At 40.3% G+C, this 18,546-nt stretch overlaps 1 protein-coding gene across 2 annotated transcripts in view; it reads right to left on the bottom strand.

The window, feature by feature from the left end:
• tweek (transmembrane protein KIAA1109 homolog tweek) overlaps positions 1 to 18,546 on the bottom strand; it is a 42,297-nt gene that overhangs the window by 16,052 nt on the left and 7,699 nt on the right. The window contains exons 5-38 of one of the 2 annotated variants that reach the window (XM_073081081.1): positions 18,312 to 18,457; positions 17,737 to 18,230; positions 17,415 to 17,595; positions 16,943 to 17,104; positions 16,450 to 16,575; positions 16,225 to 16,324; positions 15,231 to 15,287; positions 13,936 to 14,067; positions 13,456 to 13,598; positions 12,857 to 13,037; positions 12,041 to 12,214; positions 11,220 to 11,431; positions 11,028 to 11,148; positions 10,673 to 10,867; positions 10,089 to 10,302; positions 8,227 to 8,361; positions 7,956 to 8,123; positions 7,504 to 7,681; positions 6,868 to 7,035; positions 6,377 to 6,523; positions 5,892 to 6,000; positions 5,468 to 5,619; positions 5,112 to 5,234; positions 4,580 to 4,841; positions 4,149 to 4,366; positions 3,828 to 3,932; positions 3,318 to 3,594; positions 3,046 to 3,162; positions 2,817 to 2,896; positions 2,508 to 2,731; positions 1,966 to 2,115; positions 1,554 to 1,666; positions 1,048 to 1,177; positions 511 to 675 (exon numbers count right to left, since the gene is read on the bottom strand). In XM_073081081.1, coding sequence (XP_072937182.1) covers positions 511 to 675; positions 1,048 to 1,177; positions 1,554 to 1,666; positions 1,966 to 2,115; positions 2,508 to 2,731; positions 2,817 to 2,896; positions 3,046 to 3,162; positions 3,318 to 3,594; positions 3,828 to 3,932; positions 4,149 to 4,366; positions 4,580 to 4,841; positions 5,112 to 5,234; positions 5,468 to 5,619; positions 5,892 to 6,000; positions 6,377 to 6,523; positions 6,868 to 7,035; positions 7,504 to 7,681; positions 7,956 to 8,123; positions 8,227 to 8,361; positions 10,089 to 10,302; positions 10,673 to 10,867; positions 11,028 to 11,148; positions 11,220 to 11,431; positions 12,041 to 12,214; positions 12,857 to 13,037; positions 13,456 to 13,598; positions 13,936 to 14,067; positions 15,231 to 15,287; positions 16,225 to 16,324; positions 16,450 to 16,575; positions 16,943 to 17,104; positions 17,415 to 17,595; positions 17,737 to 18,230; positions 18,312 to 18,457 — 5,659 coding nt within the window. The remainder of the gene's footprint in view (positions 1 to 510; positions 676 to 1,047; positions 1,178 to 1,553; positions 1,667 to 1,965; positions 2,116 to 2,507; positions 2,732 to 2,816; positions 2,897 to 3,045; positions 3,163 to 3,317; positions 3,595 to 3,827; positions 3,933 to 4,148; positions 4,367 to 4,579; positions 4,842 to 5,111; positions 5,235 to 5,467; positions 5,620 to 5,891; positions 6,001 to 6,376; positions 6,524 to 6,867; positions 7,036 to 7,503; positions 7,682 to 7,955; positions 8,124 to 8,226; positions 8,362 to 10,088; positions 10,303 to 10,672; positions 10,868 to 11,027; positions 11,149 to 11,219; positions 11,432 to 12,040; positions 12,215 to 12,856; positions 13,038 to 13,455; positions 13,599 to 13,935; positions 14,068 to 15,230; positions 15,288 to 16,224; positions 16,325 to 16,449; positions 16,576 to 16,942; positions 17,105 to 17,414; positions 17,596 to 17,736; positions 18,231 to 18,311; positions 18,458 to 18,546) is intronic. The other variant, XM_073081082.1, reaches the window with a different exon arrangement.

The following is an 18,546-nucleotide window of genomic DNA, read 5'->3' as shown; positions in this document are numbered from 1 at the left end:
CAAAAATAGATTTTTACTAGGTATATCCATTATCTTGTCCCTGTAGTACCGGAACCAGAATAGGGCTACGGCAACCCCTGCCTGTCGTAAGAGGCGACTAAAAGGGGCTTCCGGGGTTGCGGGTGGCAAGAGTCGGAGCTCAAACCGTCCAGCAAGTGACCCCGGGAAGGACAGCGATATGTGTGGTCGCATATCGCCATGTAATCACCAGGGGATGTGAAAGGAGCATAAATTGCTCCCCCCCAGAGCAGAGTCCAATAGAAGGGCATCGCATTAGGAAGACTCTGGTTGTGTTCCATTGGAGATCCCGGGGTTCTCCACCAAACGCCGAGGACGGCCGCCGGGGGGGTTTTAGTGCGGTAAAAGTCCCACATAACCCGGCATCACTCCCATGGGTACCTTTTGAAGGTTTCCCCCTCGTCAACAAAAAAAAAAAGAGGAATATCCATTATCTATGAATATATTGTATCTATATTTATAAACTTTATTAATTTATTATTCTACACTTACATCTTGATTTCCTCCTCCCTAGCGGGCTCCTTTGTGTGCAGCACGCACTTGCCGCTGTTGATGTGCACCTTCACGTCCAGCTCGAAGTCGATGTTCGGCTCGGCCGCCTTCGCCTTGCTCTGCTTGTTTTCTGACAGACTATGTCCTTCCGAAGCCCCGCTTGAGCTATACGAAATGATAATTTATGTCGACATTATTTCTCAAAGATTAATGTACAGACTTTTTGTACATGTAGTATATAGTTTTGTACATGTATATTTTAAGTTTCGTATTTAATTAAACATTTTTTACAATGTAATCAAATTGAGGAACTACTAATAATAATAATTTATAATGTAACTTGACAATTTTAAAAATGTAATCAGACTTATATGTATATTAACGGAATAAATAGGCTTTTTTATTTTTATTTTATTTTATAATCAACTTGAGGCATTAATAAATAATGGCTTTTTTTTTTAACTTATCCGAAGATTTCGCTTGTCGAGTGTGTGACCTATAAATATGTGTAAGTGTGTGTATAGGTGTTTTAGTAACCTCTGATCGCTGGGCGGGTTGAGGTCGATGGGCTCGGGCCAGGGCGCGGGCAGCGAGCTCTGGCGCTGCACGGGCGGCGCCTGGAACGACACGCCGCGCACCCGCAGCGACCCCGCGCGGGAGCCGCCGCCTGCAACCACACCCGCACAGGCACGCACACATTAGCTTATTGAATGCAAACTCTTCTTTACATGCTTGGCTAATTTACCAAGATATAATTTCATAAGTTATATTAGTAGCCAACACATTACTGTCACATTACTAACTGCACTTGTCTCCTTCTGGACGATCAGGCAATTTGAGAATTGTTAGACTACACACACTTCTTAGTGAAGAACTTTCAAGAATACAAGTTTTCTGTTAAAGCCAGTTAATTTCTCTAAATTAGAACACTCATATAACCTATAGTGTATAAAACAAACAAATTAATAATTGTTAGTTAGTTGTACTATCAATTTCTTTAAGCATTATATAGGTCCGCCACCACAGGGGACACATGCCGTTACCGGAGAGCGGGTCGCTGTCGGCGGAGCTCCACGAGGCGCCCTCGATGATGTCCTGCAGCCGCGCCTCGTCCTCCGCCAGCAGCGCCGCCGTCGCCTCGCACGCCTCCACCGAGCTATACACACGCACACACATCTCTAAATTATATAGCCTGACAGTATCCAGACATTTGATACAGTAATAATAACATGGTATCTTATATTCTTCTTCTTTCTCAGTATGATGAGAACTCAAACATAATCATTAATAAGTAGATATTGTCACGTGCCACTGAGTACCACGTGTAGTATATCTAATGATATATTAAAGTAGTATATAATGCTGTCCATAACATAATACACAAGTAATCCCTAAAGTTGTCGTTGTATAAAACACGGAATATGTACAAAGTAAATGAATTTCTTCGCAACTCACCTGTCGAGGTCGCGGCGATCAGGGTCGAGACGCTGCAGCGGCGGCGCGGGCGCCACGAAGGACTGGCTGCGGTTGGAGCCCAGCCCCAGCTTGCCCTTCGTGATGGAGCTCGCGCGCACGCTCTGCCGACGCAACTTCTGGATCATATCCCTATATAAAAAATACAAACAATATTAAACTGAAAATTTAACTTAAAATTGCATTTTAAATGAGGTTGATTACTTTTGTTAGTTATTTTTAAAGATTAACTTATGTATAAGTTCAGCAGAAATTATTTTATATAAAATGTCTCACTCGTCTATCCCTACATACAGCATTGTACCACATAAACATACATATACAAAAATCACCCAGACCCCGTACAGACATCTAATATGAGTACTATTCACACATACAAAGGCAAAACACAATCTCAGAAACCAGAGCAAATTTAATGTTCTAAGCAACTAAATTGAATCGAACAGAATTTTATAGCTGACCGATGTAGTAACGATAACATAAATTACTCGTAGTCGATAAAACATTAATTCAACAGTCGTTACCTGCGGAAGTCCTTAAAGGCGAGCGCCTCGAGGTCGTGCAGGCGGCGCAGCTCGTACTCGACGGTGCTGTGCGAGGCGCCCAGCGCGCGCAGGTCGCTGATGATCTTGGCCTGCTCCGTCATCTCCTTCTCGATCAGACGCGACCGCTTCTTGGCGTCCAGCTGCGGGTCCAGCAGGAACGACGGCAGGTGCTCTGTGTACTTGCGACGGAGCACTATGCTCTCCTGCACACAATTTATCACATTTATTTGTGTTGTAACGTAACATACAATAGTTTTTCATTTCACAATAATTTCATAAATAACGTACCTGTGAATCTTTGCTATTGTCTGCTTCATCGTCAAGATCGCTCTCGTAATCCATCTTCAACGGGTCTTCTTCTTCAAAACCTGAAAATAAATAAAAATAACTTAATAAACCCGTTTTGGGTATGAAGTTCCTAAAATCTTTTCCGAATGGGTATCTATAGAAGACAAATACTTGTACAATCCGTTCACCTATGAGAAATATTGTTTGTATTAACATTTTAACCACATACCGGTAAGCATGGTGAGCGTGTGGCCGAGGGCAGATAGCTGCTTGCCAACGTTTACGTCCAAGTGGATGTCGACGCCCTCCATTTGCCACGATACATTCAGGAACCATTTTGCGTTTTCTGTTAGGAATATTAAACATTTTAAATAAAAAGTTTAAAAAGTTCTTTAGAAGGATTAAGATATAATATTATAACAACATTATTATTATAACAACTTTAAGTAATTCGACGACAACAATGTCGTCACATTGTCTGGTTGTAGAATAATTACGTACCGTTGTGTTTGGCAGCGGCGGTGCGGCTGCAGACCTCGTATGTGCCCTCGGAGACGCGGCACACGTTGAGCGCGGGCTCGTCGGGGCGCGGCTTCCAGTCGTCGAGCGAGGCCTCGAAGTCGTCGGCGAAGCGCAGGCAGAGGCCCACGAAGCGGCCCTTGGACACGAGCGCGCCCGAGCTGACGGCCGAGATGGACGTGCTCTCCAGCGTCACCACCACCGCGCCGCGCCCCTCCGCCTCGCAGCCGCCGCACGCCGCCATGCGCGACCACGACGTCTGCGGACACCACAACACGGCTTATTTCACATTAGCTTTTACTTAATCTTAAGTAACAATGAGCTGCTTTGCAAGGTACTATTTAATTAAATTAACGAGTCTTATATTACTTTTTAACAAACAAACGGATCATTAAAAACCGTTTGAGACTTAGCTATCTGTAAAACATTCCAACATTTTTGGACAACAACAAAAAGATAAAGACAAATAATTTAAACACATGAAAATCTTACCATTGGCGGCTGATTTAGTGGTAGACAAATTCCAATATCATCAACATTTAACTGTAGAAATAGAGTGCTCAGGTGCGGTGTTGTAATTTGTGATGTCAGTTGTACCTAAAATAGCAAATATTTACATACATATTAAAATTAATTTACCCAAAAGGATACACTAATCCATCACGTTATTATCACGATAAAAATGAAGTCGGAAATAATATTATAATATTGCTAGATCGATAAATATATGTAACTACAAACCACGATTTTCATATGTAGTAGACTAGTAGTAGATCATTTAACATTCTGTACAACATAATTACTGTCACTTACCTTTTCGAACACTTGTTGTGTAGCTGTCAACACTTCCTTATTGAGGTTAAGTCTCTTTTCATTCCAGTACTCGTACGCATTCTTGTAGTTGAGCCACACGAGAATGGCTTTGTCCACCGCCACCGGTTGGATGTATATGAGCGGTCGTTTCAGTGTAATCAGCACCACCTCCTTGTCTTCGCCGCATACTATCTCGTCTTGGAACGCATTTCGCATTGCTAAAAATAATAGATTTATCCATCAACATACGACATTTATCTTAATATGATGAGTAAATAAATAAAATAATATAATCCAGTAGGATTAACAAGAGCATTGTCAAATTGTAAGTTGTTCTAGTTGTAGTTCTCAAATCAATTCTAGTACTAAAAGCAACTGTATTGTTACACTTCCAAATACAAAATTATGTTGGCAATGTAAGAAACACATACCGATTCTCGTGTTGAAGAACGCATACTGCTGGAACTCGGGCTCGGCCTCCTCGAACATCGCGTTCCGGATGAGCTGCCCGAGGCTGAGGTTGAGGTCGAGCTGCGCGCGCGCGAACAGACGCAGCTCGGCGAGCTCGGGCGGCGCGGCGGCGTCGTGCGTGCTGTGCACGTTCTGCACGCGGTTGGACAGCCCCAGCTCCACGCAGCCCGTCTCCAGCCGCACCGCGCAGTTGCTCGGCGTCGTCGCCGTCAGCTGGATGCGCTGCGATAACCACACGAACGACATCGTTGAACGATAGCTTCCAGTTTTGACGTGTGCCACTCAATTTAATAAAAATAATTAATAATAAACTAAATATGTTATTCCTGACATCAGTTTATATTTCTTATTACACACGATTAAATGAAAGTTTATATATTTAAAAAAATAATTCTCATCATTTTCCATAAAACATTACAAATCAAGTATAATTAAAGAATGTTATTAAAAAAAAAACAATACTGAATTTCTAATATAAGTAAACCGAATTACCTTAATCCTTATCGTAAGAGAAAATAAGATTCTACTCAGCGCTGATGATGATATTTCATCTTCATTCCACAAGGGTACTGGTTTTTCCCCACCGTAAACCTTTTGGACGACTTCATTTACTTCCTGCAAATATGTTTAAAATTAAAATACTTATTTCTAGCAGAGTCAATGAAGATTTCCATATCAAATGAAGTTCACGCTATAAATTCACCTTCATTAACAGTTGACGTCTTATTAATGTATTGTGCCTTCAAATGCATAGCTAATTATTATGCATTATTTAGGACTCGAGTATTTTTACGTCAGACAGGGGCTGAAGAAGACGATATTCAAGAATCAATCTTTATAAATAGTACCTTCATGAAGACCTTCTGCACGAAGACGAGGTGGTTGAGCAGGTCCGTGGAGAGCGTGTGCTCGAACAGGCCGATCTCGGCCGCCGCGGCCAGGTAGCGGCCCGCGCGCAGCACCGCGCCCTCGCCGCAGTCTCCTTTACCACCTGCGCTCGCTACAGACAAAGGAACAAGATTTCACCACCAAGCCCATTGGAAGTTATTTTAATTGTTTTAGTTTCTTTTCTAACGAAATACTTTCCAAACCAAAATAATATGACGACGACAGAAGAAACTACATTACTTAATACAAATGTAAGCGATGTAAAAAACTCGTAAACACGCAATAAACAATGTAAATCAATATGATGTGTAAAATGTAAGTTAAATAAAAAATATTATATAAAATGGCGTTAATCTTATGTGTGTACTGTGTCGATGTACTAACCATCAGCCGTGTCGGCGGGTTCGTCGGCGCCGCACTCGATGACGCGCGCGCGGCACGACACGGCGGGCAGCGCCACCGACGCCGCCGCCGGGATGTTCGCCTCTGTCACCTGCGCACGCGCACCACACTATTAGTCTTTCTTTACGGTTACGTACATTACTACTTTTATACGTTAGTGCAAAAATAACTGCCGCGCGAGACGAACGCGACAATAAACTTACTTCTACTTAACGCGTCTTTCATTGCACTCAACCGTACGATGTTAACTGGTACTGTACACTTCCGATAAATTCTCTACATGCTTTATGGTAGATAATTAAATTAAATCGATAGTAAAACTTCTAGGCCCGATTTTTACAAGATGTCTATTAGAGGATGGTGATCATTTGTCAAGCTGCTACTTTACTACTTTCATAAAAAAAAAAACACATGTCTGTAAACTACGTGGATGAGTCTAAATTAACACATCCAGCAGCAGCGTATACCTGCAGCTTGGTGACGAAGCTGAGCGAGTGGTGCGGCAGGTCGACGGTGAAGTGCGCGCGGCCCGCCGTCACGCCGGAGCTCTGCACGCGCTCCATCTTGTACTGCGCCTGCAGCGACGGCAGCAGCGCCGCCGTTATGCTCAGGCTCTGTAATGGATTTCATTGTGGACTACCTTGGATGGAGATACTAACGAAGAAGTATATTTTTATTAATCATATTTGGAAGAAGTTTGCGTACAAACAGAGATATATCGTATTTTATAAACGCTTAATAAGCTTTTTCGTTGATTTTTACGGATATTAATTATAATATAAAACTTTTTATATACTACTTAAGTTAATATATTAAAAAACGTTTTATATGAAAATTATTAAGTCCAGATTTTCTTACAGTAAGTCCTTATGATGACTCCTAAGAAGGAATTAGGTAAACTCATCCTTTATGAGAATAAAATAGGTAACAAAGTGAAAGATGTGTATTGTGTGCGCACCTGCAGCTCGAGCGTGAACTGCAGATGCAGCGGGTGCAGCAGCGGGTCGGGGCGCGGCGGCGGCGGCGGCGGGCGCGGCGCCGGCAGCGGGCTGCCCTCCTCCTCCTCCTCCGCCGCCGCCGCGCCGCCGCGCGATAGCCGCGACGACGTGCGCGTCACGCCCAGCTCCTGCACACCACCGATGTCAGAACCGGCACATAGTTATGGCTATACATGCAGTATTTTTTATTACAAATTGAAATTAAAGACGAACACAAAAGCATCAATAACCAAGACGTTTTAATGTCTATTTGAATGTAGATCCAATTTTGAATTATTTGAAACAAATGACCAAACCCATATCCACTGTAATGTGCGGTGAATTGTGAATGAGTTAATTTGAGTAAATCGGAATGGCTATAAATTTACTTTTTGCTAATTTCATAACGACCTAATTAACTTAGGTATTCGTAAGAAATTAAAATATGTAGCTAAAACTTAACAAAGCAAAGCTGTTTTCTTACTTTTTGAAATGTAGGTATTTTAAAAATAGTATAATTTAGACCTCTGCTGAATATAGGCAAACTTTGAGGATAAAAATAATCAATAACAGATAAGCGTAACTAAACGGAGACCCAAAGTAAATAGTGTTTAGACCTGCAGCGTGGAGGAGAGCTGCCTGCTGGAGCGCGTCATGACGCCGTGCAGCGCTACGGGGTGCTGCGGCAGGTCCACGCGCACGCCGCCCACCGACAGCAGCGCCGCCGCGCCCGCGCGCCCGCTCTCCCACGAGTACACCGACTGCGACTTGCCCACGCTCACGCGCACCACCGTCCTGTACACGCACGTATATATCACATCATTTACATACATTACCCTTGTTTTTGTACAAACACGTAATATTAAAATAACAAAAAATAACTAAAAAATGCATAAAATTTTATGAACACTCGCGAGATTACTAACAGATGTTGTTAATTTTATGTTGTAAAACCGGTATTTATAAAAGTACTGTACTTTGTAATCGAACACTAAGCAATAACTAAATGCTACTACAACCCAACGTAAACATCACAAGTACACATTACAATTATCAACTGATTCCTTACTGATGATGGGGAGCAGCTCCCTCGAGCAGCACGATAGCGCTGCGGCCCACGTTGCCCGACAGTGCCCACTGGCGAGCGCGCGACGCCGAAAGGGACCCTTGCAGCGATGTGATCTCTGCTTCCAATTTTAAACCAGATAACGAAGCCAGGAGACGTGTTCGGTGTATTCTATGTAGAAACCATAAAAATATTATGAAACACAGATATAAAAAATAATGTTGCTTTTCAATTAAATTCGATATATTTTAAGAAATCAAAACATTGCACGTACCTGGCTACGCCCACAATAACGATGCCCATGGCCGTGCCGCTGGAAGAGGAATTACTAGCGTTCTGTTCGCGCGAGCTGGGACGCGCCGCACGTCCGACGCGGTACGCCTCCGGTAGCTCCGTTGACACTGAGAATCTGAAACAAAATATCAATGTTTATTTAATTCAGGTTAAGTTAGGTTAGGTTAGATTAATAGGTTCAGTAACTCAGTTCAGTAATAAACAATTAATACAAAATAAATAAATGCTTAAAGAATTTTATTCCTATTATTTTATGACATCTCACGTATGAAGGTTTTTTCACGAAGTTTTACTTCCCCATTAAAGCAAGTGCTTAAAGTAAATTATCTGAACTGGGTATCCATGGTAATTTGTTGCGATGGTTTGAATCATATCTGCGCAATCGTTCTCAAGCTGTAGTGGTAGGTAGTTCACGCTCCGACTTTATAGAAGTTCCATCTGGCGTACCGCAGGGTTCCATCCTGGGACCATTGTTATATGCCACGTACTTATATGAAAATCTTTATGGAAGTTAAAGGTATTACTGATTGTATCAACCTTCAAGCCGATCTAGATAGATTAAGCTGTTATTTTATTGAAAATCGTATTGGTGTAAATTTAAAGAAATGTTGTCTTGTATCATTCACTAGAAAAACTAATCCAATTAAATACAATTATAAAATAAATAATTTTACTTTATCTGAATTAAATAGTGTACCTGACCTAGGGGTAGTAATGGATTCAAAATTGACATTTTCTGAACATATCGATACAATAGTTGCGAAAGCATACAAAAATTTAGGTTTTGTTTTACGAGTCAGTAAGCCCTTTTCAGACATTGGATGTCTACGAGTACTATACTTTGCTTATGTCAGAAGTATTCTCGAGTATTGTAGCATAATATGGAATCCTCAATATGTGACGTATATTCAAAAGCTTGAGAATATTCAGTCTAAATTTCTAAAGCACCTACACTTTCGATTTACCGGCTGCTCTTCACATGACAGCGAGTCTAGCCTCCACTACAATTGCATGTCTCTTCAAAGTAGACGAATCTTAATTGATATGTCCTTTCTACATGGCATATGTAATAATTACATAGACTGTTGTGAATTAGCCTTACAAATTTTAACTTTTTGTGTTCCAAGTACACGAACGAGACATACGGCACTCTTTGCTACTGCCCATAAAAGAACTAACTATGCCCAAAATTCGATTGTCAATAGGCTTCACAAAATTTATAATAAAACATTTAATACAACTGATATCTTTCACTCTAGTAAAGCTTCATTCAAACGCGAAGTTGCCAAGGTACTTTGTAAGAATTTTTCAAATTATAAACGAATGTAAAAACTTAAATAGTTGTAATACCATAAAGGCAAAAGAGTTTATATAGCAGGTACTTATTTGGATACATATACATTATATTATATTATTTATATTATTATATTATAATTATAATTTTATTAACATCATGTTTATATTTATTTTAAAATATCGTTATATAATTAAACTTTGTTTCACGTTCAATCACTCACATACACACATACACACACACACACACACACACACACAGCATACACACTCTTCCACGTTTAAAAAAAAAAAAAATCTCGAGCACTTTGTTTATTTATATATATGTTGAAATATATAAATATATATATAAATCTCATGCTTTTATTCTTAAGTAATGTGATGAATACTATGTGACGTTTTTTAGCTTAATAAGTATATTGTAAATCCGTAATTGGCTTCAAGACCTATATTATAAGTTTAGATTGTAAATTGATTGTTACAAGCTGTGGATTTTGTGAATTAAATAAATAAAAAAAAAAAATCAGTATATTAGAATAGTGTCCTGACCTGTGCGTGATAGTGTCGGCATCGGGCATGTTGGCGTAGAGGTCCAGCAGCAGGTAGACGGTGCGCCAGCAGCGCGGCGCCAGCTGCGCGAGCTGCGCGGGCGGCGCGCTGGCCACGGCCGCGGCCACGGCGGCGCGCTCGGCCGCCTCCGCCGCCGCGCTCGCCTCCGCGCTGAACATCGGCGTGTGCGCGCCCTCGTTCAGCGAGCTGTAGCCTGCGGTTACAAAAAATTCTACTGCATTCCTAGTTACGATACGTTCTGCAACATATTATTGGATTTCACAACCTTCATTTATAAAAGACACTACCCACTAGGTGCAATAACATTAAGTTATTCATGATTCACCTTATTTATATACAGACATATAAGCTAAATTCATCATATTCATACAATTTACTTATTAGGAGTTCTTGTATTGTGCACTTATTACCCAATATATCGTCACTGGAAAGGCTAAAATTCTAACACGCAAAGTGACCCTTTTTGGCGTGTTATTAAGATTAAATGTTTAAAATTTAACACATTGCTTTTTTTACTCGACCAGTCAATTAAAATTATTATGAAATTAATATAAACTACTCACCCAATTTTCCTTTGACAGTCTTTCCTGTGCTGCGAAGTTTCTGGGCAAAGCTCTGTGGGCGCGGGCGCGGCGGCGGGCCAGTGGCTTGCCCGCGGGCCACGCCCCCCACACCCGGCACGCCCACCGGCCCTACCACACCCTGCACCGCCTTGTCCAGTGACGTTACGCTCACAAGATTTTCGCGGAAATCTGAAACTAATAACAAATCTTCTATATTAATATGATGTAGTTTAATTTAATTAATATAAACAGAATTAGTATTTACAACGTTTACAAAACTAAAAAACTTAACATGTAATTCTTATTTGATTATTCCGAATAGGAAAATCGCACATCGGAAATGAAGTGGTCATACCTGATGCATGTTTATTGCGACGCGAAATGTTGGTCTGCGTTCGCAGTTCACTTTGCGTATCTTTTACATTCTGGTACATGTTGCTGATTTGATGTAGCAGCCGGAGCAGGGGCATGTTCACCTATAAATACCAATTTTAATTAAAACTTAACCAAAACGGCAAAATTATGTCACTATGTAAAACGAACTTACTTGTTGCGATATAAATCGAATACTGATATTAAAGTTGAGCATAGTCGAGATGTGTTTCTTGAGTTGTCCCCGGGATATGTAGAGCACGTTCTGTCTCTGGATGAGATCCTCCACCGCCATATCGGCAACCTTTTTCAAGTCCACGTCGATGGACACCTTCTCGCATAAGAACGCGGGCGTCTCCGACTGGATGTCGGTGTGAGGCGGATTCCCTGTTACAAAGAATAGAAGTTTTGAGTAAAGTCCCCATCACTTAAAATTTATGTGCAAAGAAATAACAATGTGTTTTGTAGTATAATTTTATTGTATTGATGATGATTTTGTAGTATAATTTTATTGTATTGATGATTTATTGTATTGATGCATTGTAAAATGTATTCGGTAGCAATACATACTTCCGATTTTTTATCTATCACAAATGTATATGCGGTTTATGGGTATATGGTCGAGGAAATAAATCGTTACATCAAAAGAAACACAATGAGCTCACACTTAATCACTGGACAATGTTCAACCGTGCGCATGGAGCGCGTGCGCATCAGTTGCTTGTAAAACTAGCCGCCCCTCCAGTGCTCGGTCTTACGTCATAATGACATAATGGTTCGTCATTCGTTAAGTTAGGGTATTGTTGAAAAATCACATTTACAACACTAACTATATCACAATGAATTCTATAACGTGTGGTAATATTTAGGATATCAAATATCTTAGATAGAAAAATACAAAATTACGAGTGTTTTTTGACTGTTAAAAAAAAATGACTCTAAGGTACAAATATAATAATTATACTAAACAATTTATAGTATTTTGGGTTATTGCACCTTTCCCCTTATGATGGTGGTGGCGGCGGTCGCGTCCCTGTAGCTCGCTGACCACGATATCAATGCGGAATTGATCCACCCAGGCCAGCAACGACAACTTGGAGCCCAACGATTCCAGCGCGGGCGCTCCGCCTTCGCCGCCGGAACTGCCGCCCGCCGCCTTCTTCGACTCGCCTGAAATATGTATACTGAATTAAAATCTGATGAGTCTGCTGGTAGAGCTCTTAATGATTCGATTTCTGTTAAAGCATTGGCTCATCCATTCCTAGTGTATAGATCAACAGGAGCTTCCTCCTGAGATATTCCCGGAGCGCTATGACATGGGGCTCTTCAAAAAAATTGCAAGAGCTCTCATACAAAATCGGGGATGCATTAGCGACTCCTTTGACATGTCCATAGGCGGCGTTAACTACTTTTCATCAGGTAGCACGTGCCTCATCGTTAGGTTAAACCATAGATTAGTAAAGATTGCTCACTCCTAACAAGAAAATGTAACCAGTTTTGACAATTGAAATTGTCACTGTCATCTATTTTCATGTCGAAAAAAATATATAAAAATCTGTAGTTTTTAGATCATTTAGGAATGCAACGATATTTCTATGCACTTTTTCTTCACTTTCGTGTCTTAACTGCGCATGTCGGCATTGTTCCGCGTAAATTACACCATGACAGCCATTAAATGGCTGACAGAATTGTGAGCCGTTGAAGCCATTTAATGGCTTCCTTCAACAACAAGGCCGTGAGATATCTATACTTATCTATGATTAAACAATAAAAAAGGTCAGGAGCGACACTGGGGGCACTGGTGGTACTCACTGTGCGGCACCTGGTGCGGCGAGACGCCGAGCGCGGCCAGCAGCGGCTGGAACACGAGGTGCGCGTCCAGCAGCATGAGCGAGCCCTGCAGCGGGTACAGGCTGCACGCCGGCAGCGCCGCCGCCATCGCGCGCGGGTTCATCTTCGACGCTGGGATTATCGGCTTCTTGCTCTTTGGCTCCTAAACAAAAAGGTCACACGAACATAACAAGACGCTAAATTGGCCGTAGTGGAATAATAATCTATACATATAAATAAAATTGGAGTGTTTGTTTTAATATTGATAACCGCTTTTTACTACAGGCATATGAATATACATACCGTACATAGATCAAAATAACATTTTTTACAATTTTTGTCGGTCTGTCTGTCTATTTGTTAATCTCTGAATTGGCTGGACCGATTTTGACGGGACTTTTACTGGCAGGTAGCTGATGTAATAAGGAGTAACTTAGGCTGCTTATATTTTAGAACTAGCTGTGCCCCTGTTTCTTTTTATCGCGAGTGAAACCGCGGGGCACAGCTAGCTACACTTAAAATGACAGAAGGTCATATTATTATGACACCACATATACAAAATATGCTTATCTCTTACTCACCACTTTAATAGGTTCCTGTTTGGCCATCCACTGGTAAAGATCTTCCCTTGCGCGCTCGCTGGGAATATTGTCGGCACTCCCCTGCGAGTATAGTGACGGATTCGAGCCCACAGTTGGTAAATCTTCTTTCAAGGTGCCATAATCTATTCGAAAACACATTTTAATGAATAAATCACTTGATACGTTATGATAAATCACTTCTACACATTTGGTGATAAATGTATGTATTTGGCGCAATCAAATAGCTGAAAAGCCTAAGTATTACGACTTCTGTTAGTAGAATATTTCATATGTCATGTTTAGTTGTCTCACAGACGGACACTCGTTGATCAGAGATCTCATCTCAGAATGGAAAAGGCTTAGACCCCAGAGGTGTCAATTTGGCCTGGTATGCATTGATAGAAAGGACGCAATAAGTAAAATTGTGCAAGTAAAACCATATGAGTGCGATTAGGTGCATTGTCATGAAGATTAACTCACTGGCGATGGCGTCGTCCTGGAAGGTCTTCCTGGTGGAGAAGGGCAGCGACGGGAACACGAGGCTGGCGCGGCTGCTCTGCGCGCCGCGCACTGCCCCACACATTACCACTCGCTCGGTTAGCTTACTATGAACTAGGTTATATATTTCATAAACTAACTACTGGTGAATCAAACAATATGATAAACATGGAAATCATTATACACATTATTATATATATGGTTGGAAATCTTTATGGTACAACAAATATGTTTTTCTAAAGCTATGTTTATTTATGTGATGAAACGTGAACGTTCGTGCGAATAGTGCGTTGGACGAACGTGCGAGTGCGTAATTGTTGTTAAAAATATTATTGTCGTGTACTTTGGATTTATTAATAATTCCACAATTCTAGTAAAATTAAAATCAGTATGTGCGTTAGTTTCAAATTTAATTTGCTACATTAAATGACTAATGAAAACTGCTAAAGCTGCTGCTGCTCATCTAATTTTAATTCAAGCGTATATAAGTATAATACTTTTAATTGCTAAATAAATATGTATAGAATATAAAGCAGCGAGCTAACATTTTTATCGGTGCATAAAAGCTTACTAAGAATTTAAAGTACCTAGGACAATTTATTATAATACTACTAACGGATTTTTAATAGGAAATATTGATGATTGATGACAGTAACTATTCACGCAATGATTTCAGGTGCAAATGGTTGCATAAAATGAGAGGCGGAATTTCTAGTAGTGACCATAAAGTTATTTAATTATGAAGTGAGAATGAAATCGTAAATGCAGATAATTGTGAAAAAGATCCATCGAGTTCATTTGTTACAATGTGCAAAAAGTTGGCATAACTCATGTGGCAACAACAACCAAGATTCAAATTCAACTTATTAGCGTCAAACAACAAATAACTTTAGCACACAAACATTACACACAATCAGCCAGTTACACATTCGAGTGCAGTCTTGCACCTTGCGTGCTCTCGCTGTAGGAACTTGTGTCTTTATTTATGCAAATGTAATCAGCAAGGTATAAAAATATTATCAACTATCGGCATAACTTTTATGCCGTTAAGATCAGTTTACGTACGTGTGTACGTGTCACCCCTATTTCTACTTACAACATGATTTATTGCATAGTTTGTCAGCAAGACGAAATAGATGCCAAGTAGGAATTCCAGCTTAATCAATATTTGGTCTATATCATCATCATCGATCACGCAATCACGCAATCATCGATGTATGGCATGGCGGCATTAAAGACACAAGTCCCTGCGCGGCATAGTACGGAGGCGTACGAACCGGAGGGCGGCGTGGAGGGGAAGGAGTGCGGGCGCGGGCTGGCGGCCGGCGCGCCCGCTGCACGTAACGCATACATTCAGTTATGTATTATTACCCTCCAAAGGAAAATTTAGCGTATTTCGAGTAGTCTCATTTTATTTTTTAAAATAAGGCCTTAGTGTCGAAACTTTCTTTTCCAAATACAATTTCATAAAACAATTAACATTTGTTCAAGGGTGTTATTTGTCATTAGTAGCAGAGACTAAACGGTCGTACAAAGGTATAGCCATAAAAAATGTAAAAAAAACCTATTAGCTTGACTATTCCATTAAGGCTAACAACATATAACAACAACAATAGTTCTTCTTTACTATGATATGTATATCATCGTAAAGTTAATATTAACAATAAATAAAGTCGAGCGATTCCTAACGAAACTATGTGATAGATTACAAAAATTGACTCTTAACGGTGGACTACTCAACCAAAAGTACTTCGATACCATTTTAATATGTTTATACTAAAACGAATTAGAAAAACTTTTGTCAATGGTTCATTTTGTTTTAAAAATATCAACAAATCATGATTAGTTAAATATAGTCAGCAAATCTTATTTACATAATATAAAAAAATCATCACCACATAACGACAAACGATCATTATAAACATAAGACAACAACATTACATAAAATGAACAATTTATAACCACACTAATACTTAAAAACTAATCAATTGCAAGTTATAACAATCTTGTTGAGACCACGTAACGGGAAATAAATAATATTTACTATACAGAATGAAATTCATAAGGATATTTGCTGCTAATTATGTTTAGGACTTAACCATACATTTTGCAGTCTTTACGCAAGACATACCAACCAACCAATCAACTTATCAGGCTGAGAGTGAATCAAAGTATGTCTGCAGTCCAGCCGTTACATTTTAAAAGCAGACTTGCGTGAAAATATCTAGAGTAAATCTTCTTACAATAATAGCTATTAAATTATTTACGTACCTGGAATAGACAATTTATCTGTTTCCATATTCAATAATAGACAATTTTCATCCAATACTTCATTGTCCAATTGGTATTCCTGCCAGCCTTCGACTGAATCCTATAGCAGATATGAAAAGAAAGCAATCGTTATTACAATTTTATAGGATTGCCTAACCATCTATTATATTTGGAGTTTCATATATTTGAGTTCCATTTAATAAAAGAGAAGATGAAATGGCAAACCTCGAGTAGATCGGGCAGCGCAAAGGTGACGTTGAGAGGCTTCATGACTTTGCTTTTGTAGTTGTGCTCCAGCAGCAGCGGCGTGTACAGGATGTTCTTCCATTGACGGCTTAGCACTATCACACCCTGATGAACAAAATTCATGTTTAAATTTTATTGCAGATTAAGTATTTATAATAAAGATTTACAAGAAGTAACGTGAACGTTTGAGTATGAAATAAGTCTTTTTGTGGACACTATATTTTGAAACACAACAGTAAAATTGATTATACATCAATAATCTTACATATTTTGAAGTGTAATATAACAAAATTTATTATGTGATAATAAACTTACTGTATGCTTTGAATTTGCAACAGAGTGTGGTTTGCGTAAAATTGTAACCTTTCTTTAACTTTTTATTGCTACGATTTGAGTATCATATATAGAAAATTAAAAGGCGTAGATCCATAGCGGCCTAAAGCTATATCCCAAAGCAATGGTGATGGGTTACCTGTCGCAGCGTGGAGAGGCTGGGCAGGTGCCGCTCGGCGAGGTCGGCCTGCACGGCGGCGGCGTCGGCCTGCAGCGCGTACCGCAGCAGCACCGCGCACAGCTGCAGCGACGGCTCCTCGCGCAGCTGCTTCGCCATCGGCGTGTGCCGCCCGTAACGACTCTGCGATGCACACTCATATATTGTCATCATACAATAGTCACCACACACTCATCTCATATTTGTAAGTTTGCAATATAACGCAGCAGCTTTACATCATTAATCTAATGTAGTATGATATATAGATGTACTCGAAGATTCCAACGATCTGAATACTTGAGTAACCCTCAAAACTATTAATGTAAACCAAGTTTAATAAGAAGTGTTATTTCAAGAGCCAGTATATTTTTTTGACCATACCAACACAAATTGATTCTGAATCGCGAACAGTTGGAACAGAATCTTGAACATGTTGAAGAAAATTAGAACTTACCTTAGGTAATGTATGATGTGGAGCTCTATCGAGCGCAGAGGCCATGAGGCTGGCAGCGGTGGCGGCGAGGCGGCGAGCGCGCGCGCGGTACAGCGCCACTACGCGGATACCTAGCCTGTTGCACGGGTTCATCCACGCATTGATCGCAGGCGACGCTGTGCTCAACAAGTTCCAGTCCAATCTAAAAACAAACACATAATTTAAAGATTAAAAGTCATTTATTACTTTCTGAATCAGTTTACAAAAAAAAAACATTACCTCGTATATAAAGATTAAAAGTCATTTATTACTTTCTGAATCAGTTTACAAAAAAAAACATTACCTCGTATAGTCAATCTTCTTGGTGATCGGCGTTCGGGGAGGCGCTGCGAAGTTGAACCACACCACCTTCAAATCTATCGCACAAGATGACGTGTTGCCATTATCCTTCGCTGGAACCATAGTCGTGGTACTATCGTTAGGATCGTCTGGTCCTGGGGTGGAAGGTTCGGGAGGGGGCGGCACCGGAGGAGGCTGGGAGGTGCCTAAATTAGGAGTGCTCGGTTTCGAGTTAGACTCTCTCTTCCTGAACAAGTCTTCAATGCCAGACGTCCGATAGCTCTTGGTTTTCTCCTTCTCCGGTTTGAGTTCTTCGGCAGACTTCACAGATTCCCTGCAGCTTTCGCTGTCGGTCCTGACAGGCTTCTTCTCTTCATTGGGTTTGTGAGACTGGGAATGTTGGGACACTTTGATGGATACTCCTTCTAATCCACATTCAAACATGATGTAACCAATGGAATTCTCTTTTTGGCTCTCTGCAGCTCCATTTTGACAACACTGTAAAAAATATAATTAAAATATATATTATTATCTAATATTTGATACATTGTAAAATCTTTCATTAACATCTTTATTTACCATTGACTCGCATCCTTTTGTGCAAGAATCTGCTCTAGTGAACTTGAACGAGACCTTAGAATGTTGGCAAGGGATGCCCGTGATCGTCGCGTCTTTCAGCTGCGAAGATTCGTTCCTGATGCGTCGAAGTTGTCCATGGACTTTGCCTGAATAAAAAGAAAGACAGAAGTGTTAACGTTTCCTTTTAATTAAAAAATATAATATTGAACAGTAGTAGTACATTTTTATAAATCAA

The sequence above is a fragment of the Epargyreus clarus genome, unplaced genomic scaffold (assembly GCF_041222505.1).
Source record: "Epargyreus clarus isolate Ecla_fem2 unplaced genomic scaffold, WU_Ecla_fem_2.2 ptg000015l, whole genome shotgun sequence".
NCBI classification, from domain to species: Eukaryota; Metazoa; Arthropoda; class Insecta; order Lepidoptera; family Hesperiidae; genus Epargyreus; species Epargyreus clarus.
This window is presented reverse-complemented; position numbering and strand designations above follow the sequence as displayed.